This window comes from Mobula birostris, chromosome 10 (assembly GCF_030028105.1).
Source record: "Mobula birostris isolate sMobBir1 chromosome 10, sMobBir1.hap1, whole genome shotgun sequence".
Lineage (NCBI taxonomy): Eukaryota > Metazoa > Chordata > Chondrichthyes > Myliobatiformes > Myliobatidae > Mobula > Mobula birostris.
Genome location: NC_092379.1, coordinates 53,082,106 through 53,107,902, shown reverse-complemented (window position 1 = coordinate 53,107,902; position 25,797 = coordinate 53,082,106). Strand labels below are relative to the sequence as shown.

The window sequence follows — 25,797 nt, the reverse complement described above, 5'->3', positions numbered from 1 at the left end:
AAATACCTCTGGCATCATCTTTTCTTATTTTTAAAAACACTAGTTGTATCAGCTTTTATATTCTTGGCTAGTTTACCTTCATATTTCATCTTTTCTCTCCTTACAGAATTTTTTAGTTACTCTTGTTTTTTTTCCCCCAAAAGTTTTCCAATCCTCTGATTTCTCACTTTTGCAATATTATAGGCACACTCTTTTGCTTTTATGCTGTCTTTGACTTCACTTGTCAGCTATAGCTGCCACATCCTTCATTTAGAATACTTCTTCTTTGGAATGTATCTATCTTATGCCTTCTGAATTGTGCTCAGAAACTCCAACCATTGCGTTTCAGCCGTCAACCCTGCTGGTGTTCCCTTCCACTCAACTTCAGCTGGGTCTACCCTCATGCCTCTGTAATTGCCTATACTCCACTTTTATACTGATACTTCAGCTTCTTCCTCTCACACAGCAGGATGAATTCCATCATATTATGATCACTGTCCTCTAAAAATTCCTTTACCTTACGATCCCTAAATCTATTCTGTTTCACGACACAACACCCAATCCAGAATGGCCTTTTCTGTTGTGGGCTCACCACAAGCAGCTCTAAAAAGCTTCCACAAATTCCCTCTTAAGATCCAGAACCAACCTGATTTTCCTCATCTATCTGCACATTGAAATCCGAGACTATTGTAACATTGCTCTTTTTACATGCCTTTTCTATCTCCCATTCTAATTTGTATCGCATCTCCTGGCTACTATTTGGAGGCCTCCATAAACCTCCCATCAGCGACTTTTTACCCTTGCAGATCCTGAACTCTACCCACAAGGATTCTACATCTTCTGATCCTATGTCACTATTTTTGAAGGATTTCATTTTTTAACCAATAGACACCCCACCATCTCTCCCTGTCCTTTCAACATAACATGCATCCCTGGATGTTAAGTTCCCAACACTTCTCTTTCAGCCATGACTCAGTGATGTCTACAACATCATAATTGCCAACCTCTCACAATGCAACAAGATAATCTACCTTATTCTGTATACTGTGTGCATTTAAATATAACACCTTCAATCCCGTATTCAGCACCCTGTTCAATTCGCCCCCATGTTACTCTTCAACTCATCCCACTGAAGGCAATTTTGCCCTATCATCTGTTTGCCCTTGTTCCTCACAGTCTCACTACACACCAAATCTTCTTGTGTAGATAGCAACTGCACCATCCTGAGCCCAATCACTCCAGTCCCATACCCCTGCCAAACTATTTTAAACCCTCCCAACAACTCTTAGCAAAGATGCCTGCAGGTACATTTCTCCTCAAGTTCAGGTGTAACCTGTCCTTTTTGTTGAGGTTATACCTCCCCTAGAGAGATCCTAAAGATACCGAAATCTGAAACCCTGCCCCCTGCACCAATTCCTTAGTCACGCATTCACTTGCCTAATTATCCCACTCTTAACCCTCACGGCTCATGGCACAGGCAGCAATCCAGTGATTACTACCCTTGAGGTCCTGGTTTACAGTTTTCTACCCATCTTCCTATATTCTCTCTTCAGGAACTCATCCCTTTTCCTACTTCTGTCAATGGTGGCAAAATGTTCCACAACTTCTGCCTTTCATTGCTGTGGACCCATTCGAAGCATCCCTGACCCTGGCACCTAGGAGGCAACATACTAGCTGGGTGTCTCTTTTATGTCCACAGAATCTGCCTTCTGTTCCTCTGACTATAGAATCCCCTATTACCAATTCCCTTCTGAGCCAGACTCCCCACCAGAGAGTCAGTTGCTGCAGCTTCCCTCTGGAAGGTCTTCCCTCCAAACAGTACATGAAGCACTAACTTTATTATTGAGGGGAATGGCCACAGGGATAACCTACACTGGCTGCTTATTCTTTATCCCTCTCCTGCTAGTCACCCAGGTACCTGTCTCCCGCCACATAGGATCAGCTACCTCAATGTAACGCCTATCTATCACCTCATTCGACCACGAGTCAAAGGTCATTCTGTTGCAGCTCCAGTTCCTTAGCACAGTGTCCAAGTAGCTGCAGAGAGACCCCCAGAGTTCCCACAACTCACACAAAGAACAAAGCATTAACCTTGGATCCATTCTCAACAGACTAACTATGTACTAATCTACAAAGCCAGAGAGAAAAAGAACTCACTAGAAGCTTAAAGCATATGACATGGGGCACAAATGTCAGGCTCTTCTCCCAAACCCCAACCCGGAAGAGCAGTGCTCTTACACCCTGCATCAGAATTGCAAATATGTTGTGTTTAATTTGGAGCAGTGAGGTGTGGCCCCTCCACCCGTTCAACAGGCAAGAGTGAGACATGCCACACAGCAGCTGACGTACTATTATAGCAGAAAAGCAAGAACCTGATGGTAAGTGGTTATATTTCATTAGGACTTTCAGGACATTTGGTATGTCCCCAAAGATTCCAGCAAATTTCTACAGAAGTACCGTAGAGAGCAATCTAACTGGTTGCGTCACCAACTGGTCTGGAGGAGCCGCTGCACGGCATTGGAAAAAGCAGCAGAGGGTTGTGAACTCAGCTCCATCATGGGCACTAGCTTCCTCTCCACAGGACATCTTCAAAAAGCGAGGCCTCAAAAGGTGGCATCCATCATTGAGGATCACCAGCATTGAAGACATGCCCTCTTCTCATTGCTATCATCAGAGTGGAGATATAGAAACCTGAAGACATACGCACTCAGCATACTAGCAATAGCTTCTTTCCCTCCACCATTTGATTTCTAAATGGACCATGACATCTCTATTTTCTGCATGACTTAAATATTAAAATTAATCTTTTTTACTATAATTCAAAGTATATTTTATAGTCAGAGAAAACTACAGCACTGTAACTGGCCCTTTGGCTCAGTCGAACCATTTAAATTGTCTATCCCATCGACCTGTACCCGGACAATAGCTCTCTATACCCCTTCCATCCATTTACCTGTGCAAACGTCTCTTAAACTTTGAAATCAGTATCACATCCCCAACTTGATCTGGCAGCCCGTTCCACCCCCCCACCATCTGAATGAAAATGTTTCTGCCAATGACCCCCTTACTCATTTCATCACTCACGCTTAACTCTCGACTTCAACGGTAGTCTCACTTAAACTCTTATGGAAAAAGCCTGCTTGCATTTGCCCTATCTATACCCCTCATAATTTTGTATACATCTATCAAACCTCCCCTTAATCTTCTATGTTTCAAGGAATAAAGTCCTAACTTATTCAATCGTTCCTTTCAACTCAGGTCCTCCAGTCCAAGTAACATCATTGTAAATTTTTCTGTACTCTTTCAATTTTATTTATATCCTTCCTGTAGGTAGGTGACCAAAACTCCACACAATACTCCAAATTAGGCTTCACCAAAGTCTTATACAACTTCAATATAACATCCAAACACCTGTACTCAATACTTTGATTTATGAAGACCAATGTTTCAAAGGATTTCTTTACAACCCTATGACCAGGGAATTATGGATCTGTATTCCAAGATCCCACTGTTCTACTGCATTCCTCAGTGCTCTACCACTCACCATGTAAAGATGTACACTGATAGGCCCTCCCAAAGCACAGCACATCACATCTATCTGCATTAAATTCCATCTGCCATATTTCAGCCCAGTTTTCCAGCTGGGCCAGATGCCACTGCAAGCTTTGATAGTCTTCCTCACTGTCCAATACTTCCCCAATCATGGTGTCATCTGCAAATTCCCTGATCCACTTCATCAGGTTAGATGACAATCAATAAGGGACCCAGCACCGATCCTTGACGTACCATGAGTCACAGGCTTCCAGTCAGTGAGGCAACCATCTACCACTCTGGCATCTCCCGCAAAGACGATGCCTAATCCAGTTCACTTCCTCATCTTCAATATCAAGCAACTGAACTTTCGCGACCAACCTCTCACGGGGGAATTTGTCAAATGCCTTGCTGAAGTCCATGCCCAATGCCACACCTTCATCAACTTTCCTGTTAACGTCCTCTATCCCTCATCAATCCATGTCTATCCAAATATTCATATATCCATTCACTTAGAATACCTTCCAATAATATTCCAACTACTGATAAAAGGCTCACTGGCCGAAAATTTCCTGGTTTATTTTTAGAGCCTTTCTTAAACAGAGTAACATTTATTATCCTCCAATCCTCCAGGACCTCACCCGTCACTAGCAGAGATTTAAACATCTGTGCTAGGTCCCTTCCAGTTTCTGCACTTGCCTCCTACATGCCCTGGGGATTTATCCACCCAGATTTGCCTCAAGACAGCAAACGTCTCATCCAGTGTAATCTGATTCAGGTCCATGACCTCGCTGTGCTCTACCCCAATCCTACAGACTATGTATCATTTCCTGAGTAAATACAGATGCAAAAAATCTATTTAAGATCTTGCTCCCCCATCTCTTTTGGCTCATGCACAGATTACCATTCTGATATTCCAGAGGATCAATTTTGTTCCTTGGAATCATTTTGCTTTCAACATACCTGTTGAAGCCTTTATGATTCTCCTTCACCTGATATGCTAGAGCAACCTCATGCCTTCTTTTAGCCTTCCTGATTTCTCAACAGTTCTCTTTCATTTCTTCTAATCCTCAAGTACCTCATTGTTCCTAACTGCCAGTACCTGATAAACACCCATTTTTCTTAAACAAGGCAACAATCTCTCTTTCAAACTAAGGTTCCCTAAACCTGTTATCTTTACCTTTTATTGTGACAGGCATATGCAAGCTTTTTACTCTCAAAATATCAGGTCTGAAGGCCTCCCACTTCTCATGTACATCTTTGCCAGGCAACAACTTGTCCCAATCCACACCTGGCCAATTCCTTCTAAAACCATCTAAATTGGTCTTTTCCAATTTAGAATCTCAACTTGAAGTCCAAACCCACCGTTTTCTATAATTACCTTGAAACTAATGGCATTATGATCACTAGACGCAAAGTGTTCCTCTGCACAACTTTCTGCCACCTGCCCGATTTCATTCCCTGACATCCATATACTGATTAAAGGAAGCTTTCCTGAACACATTTGACAAACTCTATCCCATCTAATGCTCTTACAGAAATTTGTTCTTCTAACTCCCGCAGACTGTTGGGTGGTCTATAATATAGCCCCATTAACATGGTGATACATTTCTAACACCTCAGTTCCACACATAAAGCCTCACTAGATGAGTTCTCCAGTCTGGCTTGACTGAGCACTGCCAAGACATTTTCCCTGACTAGTAACACCACCCCTCCTCCTTTAATCCTTCCTCCTCCATCACATCCTTAACAATAGAACCCTGGCATATTGAGTTCTCAGTGTTGCCTCTCCTGCAACCAAGTCTCACTAATGGCTGCAATATCATAATTCCATGTGTTCACCCATGCCCTGAGCTCATCTGCCTTTCCTACAATACCTCTTGTATTGAAATATAAGCTACTCAGAACATTAGTCCCACCATGCCTACCATTTTGCTTCCTAACTTTCTCTGAGTTATTAACAACATGACTCTAAACGGAAAGGTAGCAGAGAGACTTAGTCAGTTTAGGAGAGTGGGCAAAGAAATGGCAGATGAGATACAACATTGACAAATGTACAGTTGTACATTTCGGAAGATGAAATAATCGGGCAGATTATTATTTAGATGGGGAGAAAATTCAAAAATCGGAAGTGCAAAGGGACTTGGGGGTCCTTGTGCAGGATACCCTAAAGGTTAACCACCAAGTTGGATTGGCGGTAAGGAAAACGAATGCGATGTTGGCATTCATTTCAAGAGGAATAGTGTATAAGAGTAAGGAGGTGTTGATGAGGCTCTATGGGGCATTAGTGAGACCTCATTTGGAATACTGTGTGCAGTTTTGGGCCCCCTTTCTTTGAAAGGATATACTGATGTTGGAGAGAGTTCAGAGAAGATTTATGAGGATGATTCCTGGAATGCAGGGGCTAACATATAAGGAGCGTCTGTTGGCTCTTGGATTGTATTCATTAGAGTATAGAAGAATAAGAGGGGATCTCATAGAAACGTTTCGAATGTTGAAAGGGTTGGACAGAGTAGATGTGGAAAGGTTGTTTCCCTTGGTGGGTGAGTCCAGGACAAGAGGCCATAGTCTTAGAATTAGAGGGTACCCAGTTAAAACAGAGATGAGGAGAAATTTTTTTAGCCAGAAGGTCGTGGATTTGTGGAATTCGTTGCCAAATATGGCTGTGGAGGCCCGATCATTGTGGGTGTTTAAGGAGGAGATTGACAGGTATCTAATTAGTCAGGGTATCAAGGGATATGGAGAAAAAGCCGGAAATTGGAACTAGGTGGGTGAATAGTTTAGCTCATGGGGGAGCTGCGGAGCAGACTCAATGGGCCGAATGGCCTACTTCTGCTCCTTTGCCTTGTGATCTTGTGACAACCATTCCACTATCTCTTCTGGCAGTCTTGTTCCCATTCCACCCTCCCCACCCCGTGCATTACCAGCAAACCTTTCTTTTAGGCTCATCTGCACAGGTTCCACCTTCCCTGGAAGAAAGCCCAACGGTCCAAGAATCTGAAGCTCTCCCTCCTACGCCAACTCCTTAGCCCCATGTTAAACTGTGTGATCCTCCTGTTTCTGGCCTCACAAGCACGTAGCGCGGATAGCAGTCCTGAGATCACAACTCGGAAGGTCCTGTCCTTTAACATTGCACCTAACTCCCTGAACTCACATGGCAAAACCTCATCCGTCTTCCTGCCTACGTCACTGGTACTGTTGCAAGAAAAAGTATGTGAACCCATTGCATTAGTTACTGCATTACTCATAAAATGTGGTTTGATCTTCATCTAAGTCATAATAATAGACAAACACAATCTGCCTAAACTAATAACACACAAACAATTGTACTCATCAATATTGAGTACATTATTTAAACAATCACAGTCAAGGTTCAAAAAAGTATGTGAACCTCTGGGGTAATGCCTTCCACAAAAGCTTTCTGGTGTTAGGTGTTCCAATCAATAAGGTGAGATTGAAAGTGTGGTTATAAAAAGACACACAAAGTCAGGTTACTAACAGAGCCTGCTCTTCTCTAGAAAGATCTGTTCATGTGCACCATGCCTCGATCAAAACAGATCAGAGGGCCTTTGAAGACTGGTAGAGATGCATGAAACTGGAAAAGGCAAGAAAAGCATTTCTACAGACCTGAATATTCATCAGTCCACAGTAAAATAAATTGTCTACAAACTGAGGAAATTCAGTACTATTGCTACTCTCTCTGGGAGTGAGCATCATGCAAAGATCACACAGAAAGCACAACGTGCAATGCTGAAGTGGTGAAAAAGAACCCAAAGGTTATAGCTACAAACCTACAGAAATCTCTCGAACTTGCTAAAGTCTCTGTTCATGTGTTTACTGAAAGAAAAACATGGAACAAGAATGGTGTCCATGGAGGACACCACAGAGAAAATCACTGCTCTCTAAAAAAAAACATTCATGCACGTCTCAAGTTTGCAAAAGACCACTTGGATATTCCATGACAATTCTGGGACAATGCTCTGTGGACAGAGGAGACAAAAGTTGAACTTTTTAACAGAAATCCACACTGCTATGTTTAAAGGAAAAAAGGCACGGCACACCAACAGCAAAACCTCTTCCCAACTTTGAAGCTTGGTTAAAGGAGCATTGTGGTTTGGGGCTGCTTTGCTGCCTCAGGGCCTGGACAGCTTGCAATCATTAATTCAAAATTATATCAAGTCATTTTACACGAAAATGTGTCAGGGTAGTGGTCCGTCATCCGAAGCTTAATGGAAGTTGGATGATGTAACAACATTGATCCGAAACAAAAAAGTAAATCAACAACAGAATGGATTCAAAAAGGAGAAAATTAGTGTTTTGGGATGGCAAAGTCAGAGTCCAGACCTTAACCCAATTAAAGATGCTGTGGCATGACCTGAAGAGGGCTTTTCACGCAAAGTATCCCAGAAATATTGATGAACTGAAACAGTTCTGTATGGAGGAATGGTCTGAAATTCCTCAACGTATTGCAAGTCTGATCAGCAGCTATAGGAAATGTTTGATGGAAGTTATTTCTGCTAAAATACTTCTACCAGTTATTAAATAGAAGGTTTCACATACTTTTTTTCCAGCCTGGACTGTGAATGATTAATCAACGTCTTCAATAGTCATGAAAAATACAACTGCTTGGTGTTCTGCAAACCTCAAAATCCCCAGTCTAACATGTATTGCACTGTACTGCTGCTGCAAAACACCAAATTTCATGACATGTCAATGATAAAACTGATTCTGTAATCCTTGTGCATCATTAATTGGACTTCAGCTGCTTCATCTAGACTGAGATTCTTCAATGAGCAGAGATGAAATAGAGATGTTCAAACCGATGAGCTGTTCCTAGAGGAAATCAGAACGCAAGTGGCAGTGTGATATTCATCCCTTTACCTCTGATCTCTTCCTTCCCTGCATCATCCCTGCACTGACCCCATTTCTTTTGCCCCTCAGTATGGAGAGCAGAACAGTACAGCAGATGAACAGGCCCTGTGACCCACCATGTCTGTGCCGACCATGATGCCGATCCAGACTAATCCCATCCCCTCGCATAGGATCCATCTGACCCCATTCCCTGCCCCTTCCAGCTCAATTACTTCTATGCTCGCTTTGACCGAGTCAACAAGGAGGTCACCCTCAAAGCGGATCTCGCAGCTGGTGAACTGCCTCTCTCACTTTCCATCTCCGAAGTTTGCACCATCCTGAGCAGGGTGAATGTACGGAAGGCAGCTGGTCCGGATGGAATACTTGGCCGTGTGCTCAGAGTCTGTGTAGGGCAGTTGGCCAGGGTCATCACGGACATTTTCAATCTGTCCCTGGCAAAGGCAGTTGTCCCCACAAGCTTCAAGATTGCCACCATCGTGCCAGTGCCTAAGCATTCCACGGGCCTGAATGACTTCCACCCAGTTGCACTCACCCCCCATCACTGCAAAGCGCTTTGAGAAACTGATTCTATCACATCTGAAATCCTGTCTGCCCACTACCCTGAATCCCCATCAATTTGCCTATTGCACCAACAGGTCAACAAAGGACACCATCTCCACCGCACTTCACTCTGCCCTGACCCACCTGGACAGCCCCAACTCTTATGTCAGAATGCTGTTCATGACTTTAGTTCGGCATTCAATACTGTGATCCCCTCCAACTACTACTACTACGTCGACTCAGGCCTAGGGGACCGGCGTCCGGCAAAAAGGCATAAGGCAAGGCCTCCAAGCTGATCGCCAAACTTTGCCAGCTTGGTATCAGCTTATCCCTCTGCAATTGGACCTCGGACTTTCTAACCAACAGACCCCAATCTGTTAAGTTAGACAACCCCTTCTCCTCCACTCTCACCCTGAATACCGGTGTGCCTCAAGGCTGTGTGCTGAGCCCTCTTCAGTACTCTCTTTTCACCTACGACTGCATTCCTGTACATGGTTCTAACTGCATAATCAAGTTCACAGACAACACCACGGTGGTTGGCCTGATCAGAGGGGATGACGAGTCAGCCTACAGGGACGAGGTCCAGCACCTGGCCGCGTGGTGTGCCGATAACACCCAGAAGACCAAGGAGATTATTGTGGACTTCAGGCATGCTAGGAGCCACACTCATGTCCCCACCTACATCAACAGAGCTGTAGTGGAGTGTGCATCAAGCTTCAAATTCCTTGGTGTCCACATTTCCGATGATCTCACCTGGTACCTGAACTCCTCCATCCTGATCAAAAAGGTGAAACAGCACCTTTATCTCTTTATCTAAAAAAATCTAAATGTTCCAATTGTATCTGCTTCCCATCACTTCCGCTGGCAGCTCATTCCAGGTACCTTAACGTCTATTGAGCTCTCTCTTAAATGCACTCAGGGACTCAACCTCGAGGGCCGTCTGGGGTGGGCTCTTACCGCAGGCTGAGATGGAGATCACGCTCATTTGCAATATTCCAGAAACCACTTCCCCAGGGCCTCGATACACTGAGTGGCTACATTAATAAGTACACCTGCTCATTAATGCAAACATCTAATCCGCCAATCACGTGGCAGCATCTCAATGCATAACAGCATGCAGACATGGTCAAGAAGTTCAGTTGCTGTTTAGACCAAAGGTCAGAAAGGGGAAGTGACCCAAGTGACTTTGACCGTGGAATAATTGTGTCTGGCAAGGTGGTTTATCTCAGAAACTCTTGATCCCCTGGGATTTTCATGCACAGCAGTCTCGAGAGGTTACAGACAAGGGTGCAAAAAACAAAAGAATATTCATTGTGCAGCAGTTCTGTGGGCAAAAACACCTTGTAAATGGGAGGGGTGAGTGGCCAGACTGGTTCAAGCCAACAGGAATGAGACACCAACTCAAATAACCACTTGGTATAACAGTGGTGTGCAGAAGTGTATCCCTGACCGTGGACACATCTGAAAACGATGGGCCACAGCAGCTGGAGAGGGTGAACGTAGACTCACTGCTCAGTTTATCCCGTACAGGAGGAGGCTAATAAAATGGCTACTGAGTGTAACTGCAGCATTATCTCTTTAAATTCTTTCCCAATACCTTCCATCAGTTTAATTGCTCATTGTATCAGTACATTCACTTTCAGTGACTCGTGCAAAGCTCCCAGATCTCTCTCAACACCCACAATTCTGAATCTGTAATTATTTACAAAGGAATCTACTGCTGTTTATTTCGCTCAATTGGATGAGCTCACATAGAGCCAGAGTCACAGACTTCTCCATGTGATATTTCATTTGCCCTACTCCCACCCTGGGGGTAGTACCTCTGGTGAAGGGACTTAATGTGTCCACTTTGACTCACTTTTGGTCCCCACCTGACACTCACTTTCATCTGTAAGATATGGGTATGCCTGCCCTCGCATGCAAATTCAACTCTAGCAGACTGGGCAGATGAGATGAACAGTGAGATCCAAGAACCAGAAAGGAGAGTCATGGAGACTGAAGAGCATTACAAGGCAAAAAACTCACAGTCATCCACTTCAACCAAGGGAAGCCCCAGTTCTGATAACTGCTCACAGACTTCCATAGTGAGTGAGCACACTGACCCAACAAAACAGCCTTTCCACTTTCAAAACCCTCCTGCAAAGATTTCACTCTCACCACCAGATTTGATGCAATTAGTCAGTCATTATCACTCACACGTATCTTGTTTATAACTTACTGTATCCTTGTTCCAACACACACAATCACCCAGTTCTAAATCATCAGTGAATATGGATACAAGATACTGGGCCCCAAATCAGTGACCATGGCTTGTGAACAGCTGGGACCCTTGAAATGATCCTTACAGCTTCCTGAGATATAACCTGTTTATTCCTAACCTTTCGATCTATTTCTATTAAACATTTCTTAATTGACAGCAGTATAATATCACCAACCCCTTGATCTTTCAATTTTTTTTTAAGGAGATACAGCACAGTAACAGGCCCAATTACACTCGTCACCAATTAACTAAACTGTACCCGGAAGAAATCTACACGGTCACAAGGCGCAGTAATAACCTTACACTAAATGAGACACAGCCGTTCCGCCCTGATGGTGCTTTACAGCTTTGCGTGGCACCTTACACAGTCCTTCTGCAAGTGCAAACACACTATATCCACCCTTTTCTCCTCACAACACCAACAAACGTACCAAAATATCGTCAATTATTTTCTCATCCTAAATCTATGCTGCCGTCATGAGATACAACACAGAAAAAGCCCCTTTACCCAACCAAATACACGCCAATTATAAACACTAAATCAAATTAGTTCTGTTCCATTCTCCACACAGTCATACTTATTCCTTACCTACACGCTCGGGTAATTTACAGAGGTCAATTTATCTACCAAAGTTAAAAGGCAATTGTTCTCGCATCATCTGTTACCATCGGCAGCGAGATCAGAGATTTGTTTCTTTATTTACTGGAGTTCCTATTTATCGGGTCTGAGTTCCGCTGCATGCCCACAGTTGGGTGTGGAGAGCTCGGCAGGGTCCGGAAGTCACCCCACCGGCTCCCAAATCATCTGCCGGTGCACCAGGCGCTGTGGAGTCAATGGCCGCAATTACACGGGCGCGAGTGACCGCTCCACACCACCGATACACAAGCGCTGCCGTGTACATTTTAGGCCGGCGGCAGCTCGGGGAGGTTGGTCAGGGACGGGGCTGGGGAGGGTTTATCCTCACCGCGACGCTTGTGGCGCCCGTACCGTCTCTCTCCCCCGTCGGGAACCGCTCCTCGATGTGGATTAAACCTGCGGCCCAGCACTTGGCTCCAAACCGCCGCCCAACTCCGCTATTGGAGGCGTCACGTCTGACGTCAGGCTCTGGGAATCTGGGCCCCTGGGCAATCCACCTTCTGCGAAGTTGTGTTGAACAGCGCCTGTCACTTACAAATGGAAAAGGAGAGATATTTGCACTACTTAAAGATCTCTCTCTTTATCTATCTACTAAAGATATGTACCTTTATCTCTCTGCTGTATAAATAGATATATATAATCTCTTACACTATTTATCTCTCTCTCTATATATACATATCAAGTTCAACTTTATTGTCACTGACTGTAAGCAGTGCGTATATAGAACCAAACAACATTTCTCCAGACCACAGTGGACCCACACAACCTATATTACACATAGCAGATTACCCAAAATATTAGATAAACTAGTAAAACACTTTTACTAATGCATGCAGTAAACAGCTCACTGTCCCAGTAACGAGAGCTCAGTGGTGGCAGGGTATTCATTACTCTTACAGTAAATTGTTTCAAAGATATTAAAGGTGTCCATTAAGACCTCTGCTAAATGGGCCACACAGTCCATCAGCACTTGGCCAGTGATGTTATCCGGCCCTGCAGCTCTGCATGGGTTTACCCTGGCTAGGTTTGTCCTTGCCTCGGTTGTGGCCAGACAGGGTGTCTGTTTCTCAGAAAGAGGGGGGGCTTTCCTTGATGTCACATCATTGTGGTATTTATACCTTGTCACATGCGCATGTCCCTGGTGTCACAAAGGTGTCTGTGGATCTTCTCTGCGTACACACACCTTGCCTTCTTGATGCCATGGCAGAGTGCGGCTCCTGCTGACCTTAGTGCTGCCGTCTCCCAATCTGAAGGCAACGTCCCAATTCCCAAGCAGTGCATAAACCTCTGCAGTCAGACATATTCTCTGGTTTGTCCTGATGATTATATATTCATTTTTTAGGACAGAACCAGAGCAAACTTTAAAACTGGTATTGAGTTGTGTGCGGGCCCATGGCAAATGTTACACCAAAAGAGCTGTGGATCCTAAATCAGGAAGATACAAATTCCCCTTATCAGTTTCAAAACTTCATTTATTCAGGCAGGTAGAGGAAGCATTAAAATATTTAACAAGATGTGTGTGGACTCTTCTCCCCTCCTGCTCTACCCGATCCACTACACTGTTTGTGACCCAACCCATCATTCAGTACCCGCCAAGCCCCCGACCGCTCTACTGCAATACCCACTCCACTGATATAAAATGCTGCGGATCAATACATTAGCACCAGCTCAAACCACCGATGCAGTCTTCACTTGCCAACACTCTTCATAAGTCCAGACACAGTCATAATCCAAGCTTTTGCAGATAGTGATATACACAGTAAAGATACTTACACACATAAAGTTTAACTCTTTACAATATATTCAACTCCAATGTGGCAAACCCATTACAGGATTTAATACAATTCCTATGGATGTCCCACTAAATGATGAGCAAGTCGCAAAGCACTAAGCATAAAACCAAAGTTCCTTTCTGAACACCCCTGTGAGCTATCATAGCCACCTACCTCCTAGCGCTCTGAAGGGCTACAAAGTCCCAGCTGGTCTGTAATTATGGCAGAGGTCTCTCCTTTCTCCACAAGCGGATAAGCCAATGCCATCCTATTGTGCAGGCTGACTGTCCTGTCACCAACACTTCTGCTGACTGATCAACCAGCACATCCTTTGTCTGCTCTGGAGCTGAAGCCATCTCATTGGCTGATGACTCCATGGCTAACACCAGGATCAAAGAATGTTAAAACTAAGTTCACAGTGAAATTGTAGATAGAGTGATAAACTAAAACCCAGTCACTGCCATTTTAGTTAAATATAAAACAGTACTACAAGTTAAGTAACATTCAAATTGTACAGGATAGCTGATGCAATGTTTTCTAAATAATACGTATGACATTTTATGCAAACCCCCTGGGGCAGGGTAACACTTTGATGTTTTAACTAGTTCTGACAGTTTTGCAAAACACCCACAATCCTTGTCCCACACAAGTAACAGCAAGCATTTTTCATGACCTATGCTGCAACTCAGTTACAATAACTTTTAATAAGATGGGCATCCTCCCTTTGAGGATTAATCTGGAATATTTCTGAAGTACAGTACGCATGCGTTCTATGTATTCATTAACATCATTCCCCATCTTTTGTGTGTCTTATCTCAATCGACAGAGTGAAGGAACCTCTCTTCCAGCTTCTGTTAAATTAGTTCAGCGTACATTTAAAGCAACATCTCATTCATCAGCCTCTGGTATCAGTTGTTACTTTTAAAACACTGAGGTAGACACTTTGGTGCTGGCTTCATGCACCCAGACTGAGCACAGCAATCTCAACAACTTTGCATCTAACTTCCACCCTGCCCTTAAATTCACTTGGTCCTTTTCTCACACCTCTCTTCCCTTTATCAATTTCTCTGTCTCCATCTCTGGAGACAAACTGTCTTCTGATATCTTTTATAAACGTAATGACTCTTGGAGAATCTTGACAATACTTCTTCTCAAACTGTCACCTGTAAAAATGCCATTCCATGTCCTCAGTTCCATTGACTCTACCTCGTCTGTTCCCAAGTTGAGGTTTCCTTTCCAAAGTTCAAAGTGAATTTATTGTCAGGTTACATATATGTTTCCATATACAGCCCTAAGATTTATTTTCTTGAGGGCATACTCAATAAGCCCATGATTTCTTACGGCTGTTATAGCAGGGAGTGGTAATGGGGTAAGCTCCCACTACCTATTAAATACCCCCAATGGTGTGCCTCAAATAGCCTCTGACACCAAGTCCAACTCCTGTGGAATCATTTCCACTGACAGAAGGGACAAAGGTGGGTTTCTGGTGCCTTAAAACCAGTTGCTTTGGGCAGATGGGACTCATCAGCCATGGTTGACAGCTCATGTAGGAAAAGGAAAACTCTGATCTGAAACCTCTGCTGTCTTCTGGCTCTTGTTTCCAATTCCTAAATCAATAATCAGCTCCTCCTGTCTTGCTTCTTGCCGACATTGAGTAAGAGATTATTGTTAGCCAGATCTAGTCAGCTCCATCTTGGGTACTAGCCTACAAAGTATCTAGGACATCTTTAGGAAGCGGTATCTCAGAAAGGCAGCATCCATTATTAAAGACCTCCAGCACCCAGGACATGAACTTTTCTCACTGTTACCATCAGATAGGAGATACAGAAGCCTGAAGGCACATACTCAGCGATTCAGGAACAGCTTCTTCCCTCTGCCATCCAATTCCTAAATGGACTTTAAAGCTTTGAACACTACCCCACTTTTTATATATATACAGTATTTCTGTTTTAGCACATTTTTAAATAATCTATTAAATATATGTAATTGATTTACTTGTTTATTTATGTTTTTTTTCACTCTCTCTCCTAGATTATGTATTGCATTGGACTGCTGCTGCTAAGTTAACAAATTTCACGTCACATGCCGGTGTAAATTTGTAAGGAGATAGCAGATTTTTGTAGCAAGTACACGGTTGTGATTGTGGGAGATGTTAATTTTGCACACAGACTGGGAAACCCATACTGTAAAAGGGCTGGATGGTTTGGAGTTTGTAAAATCTGTGCCGGATCGTTTTTTGCAGCAATACATAGAGGTACCAACTAGAGAAGAGGCAGTATTGGATCTCCCGTTAGGGAATGAGATAGGTCAGGTGACGGAGGTTTGTGTCAGGGAGCACTTCGGGTCCAGTAATCACAATGCTATTAGTTTCAATATAATTATGGAGAAGGATAGGTTTGGACCCAAGGTTGAAATTTTTGATTGGAGAAAGGCTAACTTTGAGGAGATGCAAAAGTATTTAGGAGGAGTGGATTGGGACAATTTGTTTTGTGGGAAGAATGTAATAGAGAAATGGAGGTCATTTAAAGGTGAAATTTTGAGGATGCAGAATCCTTATGTTCCTGTTAGGTTGAAAGGAAAGGTTAAAAGTTTGAGAGAGCCATGGTTTTCAAGGGATATTGGAAACTTGGTTCGAAAAAAGAGAGGTATCTACAATAAATATAGGCAGCATGGAGTAAATGAGGTGCTCGAGGAATATAAAGAATGTAAAAAGAATCTTAAGTAAGAAATTAGAAAAGCTAAAAGAAGATATGAGGTTGCTCTGGCAAGCAAGGTGAAAATAAATCCCAAGGGTTTCTACAGTTATATTAATAGCAAAAGGATAGTGAGGGATAAAATTGGTCCCTTAGAGAATCAGAGTGGATGGCTATGTGCAGAGCCAAAAGAGATGGGGGTGATTCTGAACAATTTCTTTTCTTCGGTATTCACTGAGGAGAAGGATATTGAATTGTGTAAGATAAGGGAAACAGGTAGGGATGTTATGGAAACTATGATGATTAAAGAGGAAGTACTGGTGCTTTTAAGGAATATAAAAGTGGATATGTCTCCAGGTCCTGACAGGATATTCCCTAGGACCCTGAGGGAAGTTAGTGTGGAAATAGCAGGGGCTGACAGAAATTTTTCAAATGTCATTAGAAATGGGGATTGTGCCAGAGGATTGGCGTATTGCTCATGTTGTTCCAGCGTTTAAAAAGGGTTCCAAGAGTAAACCTAGCAATTATCGGCCTGTGAGTTTGACGTCAGTGGTGGGTAAATTGATGGAAAGTATTCTTAGAGATGGTATATATAATTATCTCGATAGACAGGGTCTGATTAGGGACAGTCAACATGGATTTGTGCATAGAAGGTCATGTTTGACAAATCTTACTGAATTTTTTGAAGAGGTTACTAGGAAAGTTGACGAGGGTAAAGCAGTGAATGTTGTCTATATGGACTTCAGTAAGGCCTTTGACAAGGTTCCACACAGAAGGTTAGTTAGGAAGGTTCAATCGTTAGGTATTAATATTGAAGTAATAAAATGGATTCAGCAGTGGCTGGATGGGAGACGCCAGAGAGTGGTGGTGGATAACTGTTTGTCAGGTTGGAGGCCGGTGACTAGTGGTGTGCCTCAGGGATCTGTACTGGGTCCAATGTTGTTTGTCATATATATTAATGATCTGGATGATGGGGTGGATGAAAAATTGGATGAGTAAGTATGCAGATGATACTAAGATAGGTGGAGTTGTGGATGATGAGGTAGGTTTTCAAAGCTTGTCGAGAGATTTAGGCCAGTTAGAAGAGTGGGCTGAAAGATGGCAGATGGTGTTTAATGCTGATAAGTGTGAGGTGTGACATTTTGGTAGGACTAATCAAAATAGGACATACATGGTAAATGGTAGGGCATTGAAGAATGTAGTAGAACAGAGGGATCTAGGAATAATGGTGCATAGTTCCCTGAAGGTGGAATCTCATGTGGATAGGGTGGTGAAGAAAGCTTTTGGTATGCTGGCCTTTATAAAATCAGAGCATTGAATATAGGAGATGGGATGTAATGTTGAAATTGTACAAGGCACTGGCGAGGACAAATTTGGAGTATCGTGTACAGTTTTGGTCACCCAATTATAGGAACGATGTCAACAAAATAGAGTGAGTACAGAGAACATTTACAAGAATGTTACCTGGGTTTCATCACCTAAGTTACAGAGAAAGGTTGAACAAGTTGGGTCTTTATTCTTTGGAATGTAGAAGGTTGGGGGGGGGCGGGACTTGATAGAGGTATTTAAAATTATGAGGGGGATAGATAGAGTTGACGTGGATAGGCCTTTTCCATTGAGAGTGAAGGAGATTCAAAGAAGAGGACATAAGTTGAGAGTTAAAGGGCAAAAGTTTAGGGGTAACATGAGGGGGAACTTCTTTACTCAGAGAGTCGTAGCTGTGTGGAACGAGCTTCCAGCAGAAGTGGTTGAGGCAGGTTCAATGTTGTCATTATTGAATAGCTATATGGACAGGAAAGGAATGGAGGGTTATGAGCTGAGTGCAGGTCGGTGGGACTAAGTGAGAGTAAGAGTTCGGCACGGACTAGAAGGGCCGAGATGGCCTGTTTCCATGCTGTAGTTGTTATATGGTTATAATAAACCTGATTCTGATTTTAACCACTCAGCCAGATTTTCAATCTCCTTCCCATATGCTGATTCATCACCCCCATCATTTGGCCCTATGGCAGTGGTGTCATCAGTGTATTGATTAGTTTTGAGGGGATGATGGTATTGAATGCTAAACTGTAGTTGATAAGGTGCATCCTGACGTATACAGCTTTGCTCTCCAGAAGATCCAGTGAATGAGAAGCTGGTGAGATGGCATCGGTTGTGGACCTGTTGTTCTGGTAGGCAAATTGGAGCAGATCCAAGTCTCTCAGGCAGGAGCTGACGTTTCATCAGCAACCTCTCCAAGTTCTTCATCACTGTGGCTGCAAGTACAACTGAGCGATAGCCATTGAGGCAGGTCACCATGCTCTTCTAGGGCACCGGTATAAATAAAGCCTGCTCAGACTGCCGAAGAGAGATCTCAGTGAATATTCAATCAGCATCATCTCAGATCTGGAACATCCTTAAAAGAATGGGTTTCTCTTCCTCCACCATTAATCCTGCCCTCATCCACATCTCCTCCACTTCCTGGCCATCGGCCCTCACTCTATATCTCTGCTGCCTTAACAAGAATAAAGTTCCTTTTGTCTACTACTCCATGACTGTCTGCATCCGGTACATCATTCTCCACAATTTCTGCCAACTTCCATAGGAGCCTGCAGCAAACACATCTTTACCTCACACCCAACCACTCCCCCACAGTCACAATTTTCTGCTTTCAGCAGGGATGGCTTTCTCTCCCATTCCCTTTTCCATTCAGCCCTCCCAACTGGCACTTATCCTGCAAGTGGGAGAACAGTTACGCCTGTCCATTCAAGACCCTGAACAGTCCTTCTAGGTGAGGCAACTCTACACTTGCAAGTCATTTGGGGCTGGTGTTCCCAATGCAGTGGTGAGACCCAACATAAACTTGGGGGGGGGGCTGCTCTGTCGAGCATCTTCTCTCCATCCACACCAAGCAAGATCTCCCAGTGTTCAAACACTTTAGTTCCAATTCTAATTCCTATTTTGACACGTTGGTTCATGCCCAACCCTACCGTCACAATGAGGCCACTCTCAGGCTGGAGAAGCAACACATCATATTCCATCTGGGCAGCCTCTGACCTGAAGGCATGAGCACTAATTTCTCTAACTTCCAGTAATTTTCACCCTCCTGTTTCCAGTTCCTTCCATTCTGCACTCTGGCTCACCTCTTACCACTCACCAGTCTAGCACCTCCCCTAGTGCCCCTCCTCGTGACCTTTCTCCCATGGACCACTCTCCTTTCAGATCCTTCTTCTTCGGTTCTTTACCTTTTCCACCATTATCTCCAGGTTTTCACTTCATCGACCCCCGCCCCCATCCAATTACCATCTCTTTCACCTGCCTTCCCGTCACCTTCCAGCTTCATCCTCCATCCGCCTTCCCCTTTCTCTCCCTTCCTTTCCAATCGTAATGTGGGGATAGGGCCAAATCATCACCTGTTTATTCCTTGTTATTGATGCTGCCCGATCTGATGAGTTCCTCCAGCATGTTGTAGTGTGATGATCTGCAGAATCTCTTGTGTTTATCCTTTTGACAATCTTTCTCACCACCTACACTTCCACCAGTTTTTCTGTCAACTGACCAGGCCACCTACATTTTCATCCAAATATTAGAAACAACAGGTGCCAGCACAAACCTTACAGAACTAATCACAGACCTCCAGTCAGATATACAACACTGGTCATCTGTGACCAAATTAATCTGGATTCAGTTTGCCATTTCACCATTGATACCATGTGACATAATCTTCTGGACCAGCCTACCATAAGGTACTTGACTAAAATCCAGATGTATAATATCAACTGCCCTTCCCTCGATCATCTTTGTCACTTCCTCAAGAAATTGAGGTTTGTGAGAAAGGACCTCCACTATACAGTCCCGCTGTTTTATCGATAAGCCCGTGCTTTTCCAAATAAATTTAATCCATGTAAATCCTTTTTCCAAGAATGCTTTTTAATAATTTTCCTACCCTGGTGTAAAGATTACTGGTTTATAATTTCCTGGTTACTTTTATTGTACAAACAACTTTGACTATTCTCCAGCAGTCTGGCTTCTCGTCCTCGGCTAAGTAAGATATAAAGCTTATGCTCCCCGCTTGCCTTCATTATCCTGGGATAGATTACATCAGGCACTGGGAACATATGCATCCTAATTTTTTTTAAGGCACCCAACACCTCCCCTTTCTTCTGACAACATACCCTCTAATCTGCCCCTTTTCTCATCTCACCATCATCCATGATCTTCTCATTGGGGAATTCTAATACAAAGTACTCATTACAGAAAGAGACCTCACCCATTCCTCTGGTCTTGTCGAAAAGACACACAAGAGATTCTGCAGATGCTGGAATTTTGGGCTAACACACACAAAATGTTGAAGGAACTCAGCAATTCAGAAGGGAGAGGAACACTGATATTTCAGGCTGAAGCTCTTCATCAGGACTTCATGTATGAATCCCTTTCTCAATCAGTGGACCTACCCTTTCCTGAGACACCCTCTTGTTCCTTATGTTTATGTAACATACCCGAGGATTCTCCTTATTTCTACTTATCAGGGACATTTCATGACCCATTATATCCCTCCTAACATTTTTGACTAAGTTCTTTTATTTTTTCTTTTTAATCAGAATTCGGTTTATTATCATGAAATTTCTAGTTTGTGGCAGCAGTACACTGCAATATACCACATACCATAAGTTGCAATAAAAAATACATATAACGTTAAATATGTAGTGCAGAAAGAAAGTAAATATGGTGATGATGTGTTCATGGGAGCATTGTCCTTTCAGAAATCTGATGTTCCAAAAACATTGGGTGTGTGTCTTCAGGCTCCTGTACCTCCTCCCTGATGGTAGTCAAAGTCAATGTTCAAAGTAAATTAATTATAAAAGTACATATACAGTATATCACCATATACAACCCTGAGATTCATTTTCTTATGGGCATATTGAATAAATCCGCAACACAAGCAATGAAAGACCACACCAACTCGGGCTATCAGCCAGCATGCAAATGATACAAACAGTGAAAATACAGAAATAAAGAAATAATAATAAGTAGTAAATAAGCAGTAAGTATCAAGAACATGAGATGAAGAGTTCTTGAAAATATGTCCATAGATTGTGGGAACATTTCAATGATGGGGCAAGTGAGGTTGAGTGAAGTTATCCCCTCTGGTTTAAGAGCTTGATGGTTGAGGAGTACTAACTGTTCCTGAACCTGGTGGTGTGAGTCCTAAGGCTCCTGTATCTTTATCCTGATGGCAGCAGCAAGAAGAGAGCATGTCCAGGATGGTGGGGTCCCTGATGATAGATGCTGATTTCCTGTGACAACTTTTTGTGTAGATATATTCAATGATGGGGAGGGAGACTTAGGTTGCGTAGTAGAAATGAACAGAGTGAGGATAAGAGAACTTTTAGATTGGTGGCAGTGGATGGGAGATCTTCAGAGGTGTTGAGGTTGGTGATGGTGGAGAAAACAATGGCCTGAAGGTCCTGAATGGGATCCTTTTCAGGCAACAAGAGGAGGAGTTGGAAATTTCCTGCTTGGCCTCAGCAAGATAGATGTCAGTCCACCAGACTAGAATAGCATCCCCTTGTCTGTGTGTTTGATGGCCAGTTTGGAATTGATGTGAATAGAGTGGATGGCCGTGTATTCCGAGGGTATGAAATTCAAATTGGAAACAGACAGTTGCTGTCTCATCAGCGGTCAGAGAAGAATAGATCCGGAGCAGGCATGTGTGTGTGATAATAATGTAGTGTTTATGGACCGTTCAGAAATCTAACAGCGGGGGGAAGAAGCTGTTCTCAAAATGCTGAACATGGTTCATGTATCTCCTGCACAATGGTAGTAACGAGGAGGGTTCATGTCCTCCATGGTGAGGGTCCTTAATGATGGATGCTGCCTTCTTGAGACCCTAGTTGTTGAACATGAGAAACAACAGAAACTTGGTGAATGCAGCAAGGCATTCTTGTACCCGTCCCATCTGGAAATTCATCGGCACGGTCACACCAGGGAAAGGCCCTTCAGCTGCCACTGTGACCACACTGTCCTCAAGCCAGGACATAAAACTGCTACTTTTATACTTATCAGTTATAGATATTAACCACTTGGTAATCTGTGTATGTTTGAATTCCTTCTTGCAAGATCAATCGCATTCACAGTACAGATATTATAAGTCAACAGAAACTACAAGCTGACAACAGATAACACTTTGAAGCTGGTAAAGCAAATATCCCTTAGCTGCTGAATGTATTCCACATCTTTTCATTATTTCTATCTTGGCCATGTAAAGGGAATCTACCAGCACTGGACTTCGAGATTGATGGTCCTGATTTCAAATCTGGCCGGGTCTCAACATGGGCAGCAGCAGTATCTGTGCGAAAGAAAATCCTGGCAATCAACTTCCATATCTTGCCACGAAAACCCTTTGGTCATCTACACTATCCATAGGGTCACCATGAGCTGACGACAACTTGACTGCACTTAACAACATGTTCTTGCGTGATTCACACTGCCAGTCATTCTCACAGATCTTGTCTGCAGTAAGCTAGGTTGGCCCTGACGATCTCACTTCACACAGGTCTGGCTTGACTACAACAGCAGCCAGGATATTTTGACTGGGTGTTCTCTTCAACCCTTGCCTTACCACAATTTCCACACTTCTTCCTTTTTGTTCTGCAGAGGACCACCTAAATCTTATGAATTTCAGTAGCGTAGTCTCTGAGCCTCTGTTAGAGTTTCAGAAGGGACAGTTGGCTGTTGATATCAGGGATGTAAGCACCACACTCACAGCTAATAATGGCACAAGTACCACCTCCCTCAGGCAACAGAAACTCTAGTGCTAGTCGATTCTGCAGGGCCACAGTGTGAACTGTCAGCATTTCAGCAGTAATGTCGTTGATGGTTTGGCTCATGTTACGTAATGCTTAGACTATGCTTGTAGCCAGTTTCTCCAGCAGTGCAGAAGCCATGCTAATGCTTTCACGAGCCAGTAGGTAACCAGTCCAGCAGGTCCCCAGAACAGGAACACTACAGTCCAGAAGCACTCAGTCTTCATCATGCTCCTATGATGGCAGCTCCTCACAGTAGGATGTAGAGAGAGCAGGTAGGTGGTATCCATGGTACTCAGTCGGAAAGATTAACAACTGCGCATCCGGTTTAAGCAGGACAGCCCATTTTGAAAGGGTGTTTCTTGCAGCCAGTGGTTGGAGTGACGGCTACATACCCAGTAAGACCCATTAACAAGATTCAGAGGGTCATTGCTGTAACTGACAAACGTGGGGCATGATTCACTGAATACCTTTGATTGTTTACTTACGTAAACATTCTAACATTCGAATGGGCAAGGTAGTCTGCGGTGTTCTTCCCAACCTGCAGTTTTAATTTGTGTGGGGGCTTAAGCAACTATCACAGGCCCACACTGTGCTGCAGGGTTCTATGTTCTATCCAAGTCTATCTTTATAACCGAAACCTTCCAGTCCTGGTATCATCCTTGTGAATCTATTTTGCACCTTTGACTTCTCAGTAGTATCCTTCCGATTGTTAGTGACCAGAACTGTACATAAATTCCAAGAATGGTCATCTGTGCAGTTGCAACCCAGCTGCTGACTCTTGCACTCAATCCCCTGACCGATGAGGGCAAGTGTGCCAAATGCCTTCATCACCCCGTTTACCCACATTACCACACACGTGGAGGTCTCTCTGTTCTCCAATGCTCCGCAGGACACTGCATTCACTGTGCAAGTCCTGCCCTGGTTTAACTTCCTAAAATACAACATTTTGCACTTGGCTTAAGTTTCACGTGCAGCCCTTGGCCCACTTTCCCAGGTGAACCAGATGCTGAACTCTGTAAATACAAATCAGGATGCCAATACAGCTCAGCAGGTCAAGCAGCATCTGTGGAGGAAGAAGGAACAAGTTGATGTTTTCGGTCGAGACCCTGCATCATGAGACCAGACCAGACAACAACTCACATCATCAGCCTCCACGAATGCTGCTGAACCTCAGTGGTTGTGCTCCCTGCTTTGTGTGACCATCCTAACAGAGATAAAGGCCATTCTTCCCCTCCAGTCAGCAAGGTCATGACTAATAGAGACTGCACGCCATTTTCCTGCCGTCTGACGTCCCATGATTGCTTTAACATTGGGAGTTTCCCCAATGGAGTTCATGTCTTCCAATCTTCCCACACTTGACTCCATCTGCCGTGTTCCTGTCTGTCCATTCAGCTTGTCCACGTCCCCTCAAGGTCTCTCCACATCCTCCTCAATCCCAGTTCATTCACACAGAACAGATTTATTTATAATTGATGCAGAATACAAATGTACCCGCAGTTCTAGGGAAAACAACCCCAATGTTTCCGGTAACCTGGATGTGATCAACAACAGCAATAACTGCAGAATCAGTTCTTGCAGTCACTTGTGAAATCACTGCTATCTCAGCAGATGCATTGCTTAAATACCCACGTACAAACTGCACATTTAAATCTTTCCTTTAGTATGCGTTCCGCGATGTCTGCAGAGGTGAGACGACCGTGCAAAGTTCTTTCCACATTCAGGGCAAGTGAACGGTCTCTCTCCAGTGTGAATTCGTTGGTGTCTCAGTAGGAGAGACGACCGAGTAAATCCCTTCCCGCATACGGAGCAGGTGAACGGCCTCTCCCCAGTGTGAATTTGTTGATGAAGCAGAAGGTCAGATGACCGAGTGAATCCTTTCCCACATTCAGAGCAGATGAATGGTCTCTCCCCGGTGTGAATTCGCTGATGCATCAACAGGACGTATGATCTTGCAAACCCTTTTCCACATTCGGAGCAGGTGAACGGCCTTTCCCCTGTGTGAATCCGTTGATGCAGCAGCAGGACAGATGACCTTGCGAACCCTTTCCCACACTCGGAGCAGATGAACGGCCTCTCCCCAGTGTGAATTCGTTGGTGCGTCAGAAGCTCGGACAACCGAGTCAACCCTTTCCCACACTCTGAGCAGGTGAATGGCCACTCCCTGGTGTGAATTCGTTGGTGCCTCAGAAGCTCATAAGACCGAGTGAACCCCTTCCCGCACTCGGAGCAGTTGAAGGGCTTCTCCCCGGTGTGAATTCGCTGATGCGTCAAAAGGCTAGACGACCGAGTAAACTTCAACCCACATTGGGAGCAGGTGAATGGCCTGTCCCCAGTGTGAATTCGTTGGTGACTAGCAAGGATAGAAGACATAGTGAATCCTTTCCCACACTCAGAACAGGTGAATGGCCTCTCCCCAGTGTGAATTCGTTGGTGAGCTAGAAACCTGAATGACCGAGTAAACCCCTTCCCACACTTGGAACAGGTGAACGGCCTCTCTCCATTATGAACTTGTTGGTGTGCCAGAAGCCTGGGTGACTGAGTTAACCCTTTCCCGTAATCAGAGCAAGAGAAGGGCTTCTCCCCGATGTGGACTCGCAAGTGCTCCTGCAGGCTGAAGGAATTATTGAAAGCCTTCCCGCAGTGAGAGCAGGTGGACTGCCTCTCCCCAGCAGGTATTTGCTGGCCGTTCATCATGTCGCCAGGTCACTTAATGTCCTTACTGTGGTCC

The 25,797-nt window shown here is 44.0% G+C and overlaps 2 protein-coding genes across 2 annotated transcripts in view; both read right to left on the bottom strand.

The window, feature by feature from the left end:
* LOC140204035 (uncharacterized) overlaps positions 1 to 25,797 on the bottom strand; it is a 60,027-nt gene that overhangs the window by 27,779 nt on the left and 6,451 nt on the right. Inside the window, exon 3 of the mRNA XM_072270285.1 lies at positions 12,148 to 12,349. The gene's annotated coding sequence lies outside the window, so the exon portion shown is untranslated. The remainder of the gene's footprint in view (positions 1 to 12,147; positions 12,350 to 25,797) is intronic.
* Positions 13,291 to 25,797, bottom strand: part of LOC140203683 (uncharacterized) — a 39,729-nt gene continuing 27,222 nt past the window's right edge. Inside the window, exon 3 of the mRNA XM_072269730.1 lies at positions 13,291 to 25,772. Within this exon, the coding sequence (XP_072125831.1) occupies positions 24,714 to 25,772 (1,059 nt within the window). The 3' untranslated portion in view covers positions 13,291 to 24,713. The remainder of the gene's footprint in view (positions 25,773 to 25,797) is intronic.